Source organism: Macadamia integrifolia, unplaced genomic scaffold, assembly GCF_013358625.1.
Source record: "Macadamia integrifolia cultivar HAES 741 unplaced genomic scaffold, SCU_Mint_v3 scaffold3590, whole genome shotgun sequence".
In the NCBI taxonomy this organism is placed as follows: Eukaryota; Viridiplantae; Streptophyta; class Magnoliopsida; order Proteales; family Proteaceae; genus Macadamia; species Macadamia integrifolia.
This window is the reverse complement of record NW_024869632.1, coordinates 3,747-8,305: the sequence shown is the minus strand read 5'-3', so window position 1 is coordinate 8,305 and position 4,559 is coordinate 3,747. Positions and strand designations below refer to the sequence as shown.

The 4,559-nt window shown below is 40.6% G+C and overlaps 1 protein-coding gene across 1 annotated transcript; it reads right to left on the bottom strand.

Moving 5' to 3' along the window:
• Positions 1-2,268: 2,268 nt before the first annotated feature.
• Positions 2,269-3,679, bottom strand: LOC122068228 (trafficking protein particle complex subunit 12-like). Its single transcript, XM_042632094.1, has one exon. It carries the CDS (start codon positions 3,527-3,529, stop codon positions 2,405-2,407), a length of 1,125 nt encoding a protein of 374 aa, XP_042488028.1. The 5' UTR covers positions 3,530-3,679; the 3' UTR covers positions 2,269-2,404.
• Positions 3,680-4,559: the final 880 nt, after the last annotated feature.

Here is a 4,559-nt window from a genome sequence, read left to right as displayed (position 1 = left end):
ATGTCAAGACGACTTTCTTACATGAAGACTTAAAGGAAGAAATTCACATGGAACATCCAGAACGTTTTCTTGTAAATGGAAAGAGCACATAGTGTGCATGTTAAAGAAGAGCTTGTATAGGTTGAAACAAGCACCACAACAATGGTACAAAAACTTCAACTCAATTATGATGAGCCATGATTTTACTAGAACCATTGCTAACCATTGTGTCTACCTCAACAAGTATTCAGATTCTTCCTTAATTATTCTTTTTTAATATGTTGATGATATGCTTATTGTTGGTCAAGATGCTAACTTCATTGACAGGATGAAGAAGGAATTGAACAAGGTCTTTGACATGAAGAACCTAGGGGTTGCAAAACAGATTTTGGGCATAACAATCACGCGTGATGAGAACAAGAAAATGTGGTCATCACAAGAAAAGTACTAAAATGAATTCTAAGGTATCTAAATGGAACATCTAAAGTTTGTCTATGTTATGAAAATTCATAATCCATGCCATGGTGGAAGGCTTTATACATATAGATACGGCAAGAGAAATTGATAGAAGAAAGTCAACTTCAGGTTATTTTTTTACTTCTGTAGGGGGAGCCATCTCTTGACAATCAAAGCCACAAAAATGTGTTGCAATATCAACTATAGAGGCATAATACATTATTGCAACATAAGCTTGTAAGGAGATGCTATGGTTGAAGCTTTTTTTTTCAAAAGGAGTTTGTAGTTATGTGTGATAGTCAAAGTGCCATTGATACTAGTGAGAATGCTACATCCCACTTTAGGACCAAGCAAATTAAGGTCCGGTACTATTGGATTCGAGATATCCTTGAAAATGGGTTGATGAAGATCAACAAGACTCATCATACTGATCAAAACCCATCAGATATGATGATAAGACAGTGCCAAAGGAGAAGCATAAACTATGTAGAAATTTGGCAGGCATGGATGGCATCTAAGCCTCTATTATGGGGGAGTCCTAATGGGTTTGGAAGGGAAGTTTGTTGGGAGTTCAGTCATATGGGGTCCAACCCCATGTAGAGTCAAGTGCCAATGACTTGGCAAGGGACTTTTGTTCAGTGGGCTTTGTTGAAAATGAAGAGACAGTTTGGAAGAACGTGTAATGGAATTCTCAAGAAGAGAGAAGTTAAGAGGTATTGAGAAAAGGAAGAAGCAAAGCTTGTTTGAGAAGAAAAAGTAAGAGTTTTTAAGCTCTCTTGGAGAGAAAGAAGTACATAATTTATGCAGGAGGTTTTATCTCATATTCAGGACATTCTTAAGGCCGTTTTGTGTTATCTTTCACGCTTTGTCGCTCTAGATCAAGCTGGGTAACCAAAACTGGTGATTGTGTTTTCAATTGGTTCTCCAAGCTTGGGAGATATATTTGAGGCTTTTAGAGGTGGAGAAGTGTCATTTAGTTGATGCTTGTGAGGTAACCCTGTATTTCTTCAGGTGTTAATTGTTCTTCTCTCTTTCTTGTTGAAGTCTCAAGTTTTGGGCATAAACTTATAGAAGAGAAACATTTTAATCCTCATTTGATTCTAACTGATTCCTATCGGAGTTGCCCTGTGGTTTTCCCTTCACATTGAAGTGTTTTCCATGTTAAATTTGGTCTTGCGTTTGTCTTATGTTTGCTTTTTTCGTTTCTATTGCTTCCAGTGTTGCATGAACAAATTCTTGAGTGGCACATAATTTCATGAGCCACTGCATCTTTGACTCACAAGTGAGAAGGTGTTTTTTCCCTTTCCCAACCAGAAAGCACTAACCTTGTACCTTGACTTGTCACACCATATTAACCAGCATGCATTAATATGGCCCATCCATGGAGCAGATATAGGAAAAACTAACTCGAAATACCAAATTGAAGATAAAGCAATCACAATTTCTTGAGCAAAAAGTGCCTTGAACACGATATGATATCAGAGAATGGAGATTAATGCATCCTTGAGGTCCAGTAGCAAGCTAAGAGTCCCATGCTGCATGAGCCCAGGGCTGAGTCCTACATCATATGGTTTGGCTGCACATCATGCCACTAGGCAGATACAGCCACAGCACACAACCTCAAGCAAACAATTTATACAAGTTGAAGATTCATGGATGACTTAAATGTAGAATAATACCCTAAATTTCAATAAGAGATGGATCGAAATTATCTTTTATAGCTCAGGCAACCTAATTACTAACAGTCTTCTCAATTTTGGAATGGTTAACATAAGCAACATCAAATATGCTGCAAAGAGAACTATTTGTACCATCCAGGATGTGAAATGCTGATTGTCAAAGGATTTTCGGATTAACACCCTTGAATCCATCCAATAGTATCAATCATTGATTTTCAATAAATGGTCACAATCTACAACTACATATAAAAGGAATCATATAAGAAAAGGTATATGACCAAAAGAATACCTTAAATTCGAGTACAAGATGAATCAAAATCATCAGGAGCAACTCGAGCAATCCAATTACTGAGCGTCTTCTTGATGTCACCATGGTTAACATAAGCCAATTCATACATGCTACACAAATTTACCACCAATGTCTCATTGAGAGCCGCTGTCGGTACCCTTTCCAATGCACTTTCTAAAACCTTGATCGAATCTGAAAGATCCCTCGAATACATCAAGCACAGTGCCTTGTTATTTGTTGCCACCACGTCAGTCGGGTCTCTCTCAATGCACACATCATACTCTCTCACAGCTGATATATAATCCTTCCCCACCAGATAAATCAGAGCCTTGTTCCGACTAACTAGATTCTTAAACTCCATCTCATCCAACAACGCCCCGGAATTACCTTCCTTCATCAAGTGTTCTACTCGATTGAAAGACGCCTTAGATCCATCTAGATCTCCAAGCTGCATTTGTATATAACCCAGCTTCGACAACAGTACCGGATCCGGTGAATCAATGTTGAGTAAACTCTGGAGCAATGTCAAGCACACGCCAAACTCTTTATGACTCAAATGATGACAAGAGATTGCATTGACCAGAAAGGCTTCCCTTTTCTTCCACTGCTCAAAGCAGACGTCCATGGATTTGGATTCCCTCTCCTTCAATTTCGTACGTACGAAATCAAGCAGAGTATACAATCTATCTAGGGTTTCTGGGCGCTTACCTAACTTGTGAGGGATCTCTGCATGAAGCCATCGAAGCGCAAAAGGAACCATCGAACCAGATCGGTTCGGGTAATGATCAGGATAAGATTCGTACTTGTATTGAGCGCTGTCGAAGTCTTCAACAGAATCGAGTTCTTCCGCCGCATCTCCGTATTGACGAAGCTTGGTAAGCGCTAGAACATTGTAAGAGAGATAGATCAAGTGTTCGTGGGGTTTTCGAAGGAAAGAGAGTTTCCGAGCCCGAGCAACCTTGTCGAGGATCGATCGCCATGAACCTCGAGAAGCTAGGTCTTGCAGAGATGAGATTTCGTAGCAGAGATCGTTCAAGGAATTGAATTGGTCGGATAACGGATCTGAAAATGAGAGAGCTTGTAAATTTGATGCTAGGGTTTGTTCTTCATTTGATTCGTGGTCCATCTCGCTGCGACCAGGAGGAACTTGTTCTTCGAAGTTCCGATTCTAAAATGCGCCGGTGCTGAAACTAAAGATCCCAAGCATATCGCAGAAAGGCAGGAAACTTGAGAAGAGGGAGACCACCGATCGGTGAGATCACATGGAGACTCGGAGAGACTCAAATAAAGTCTGAGAACCAAATGGTTTAAAATGAGACAGGACCGGATGGTCGAACCACATGGCCAGATACAGCCAATTATTTGATGATTTGATCATATGATGTTTAAATTAACTTAGGGCCAGAACCGAAAACTATATCTGAACCGATCCATTAGGAACCAGAACCACACCACCCATTGGTCTGGTATCTGGATCTAATTTTTAGGACCGTTTAGCTTATTGGTCGGGGCTGGTTTTGGCCCATGCAGTGTCCCAACGGTGTTCTGGTTTCCGTAAAGAACAGGATCTGGCTCCTCTTCTCAGCGTTGATCGCCCATTGTAGGAACCACGGACCTTCGCCCCTGCCGGATCATCGCTGATACGGCACGTAGCGCGTGGGAACACGTTAGGGCTCGACCCTAATGAGATGAGATGGTATCTCCTCTGGTCATCAAAAGCCAAGGGGGGATGCACGTTATGGGTAAAAAGGAGTCGCCACCTAGAAAGGGTCTAGGACCAGTAAATGTCTCCCCCAATCAAAGGGGAGAGACTAATGACTCTGATGGATAAGGCTGGTTTGCGCCAAGATTCTGGACAAGTGTCAAGTGACAGACTGGGAAGGTGTTAGGCACCCAGTCTGCCCGACCCTAAGGTCGGTCTCTTTTTGTTTGACCAAGGTTTGTTTGTACCCTACTAACTAATCCTAAATCTAGGTCACTGAAACCCATAATCTAGGTATCTAAGCATGACATGTGAAAACCCTAAACCAAGTGTCTAAATTATGCTAGCTAGGTTATTATGAAATGGTTACGCTAATTAAACAAGTTTTAATGATTTAATTAATGTATTATGAGTCTTAGATTAAGCTAATTAAATAAACCTAAACCTAGGATTA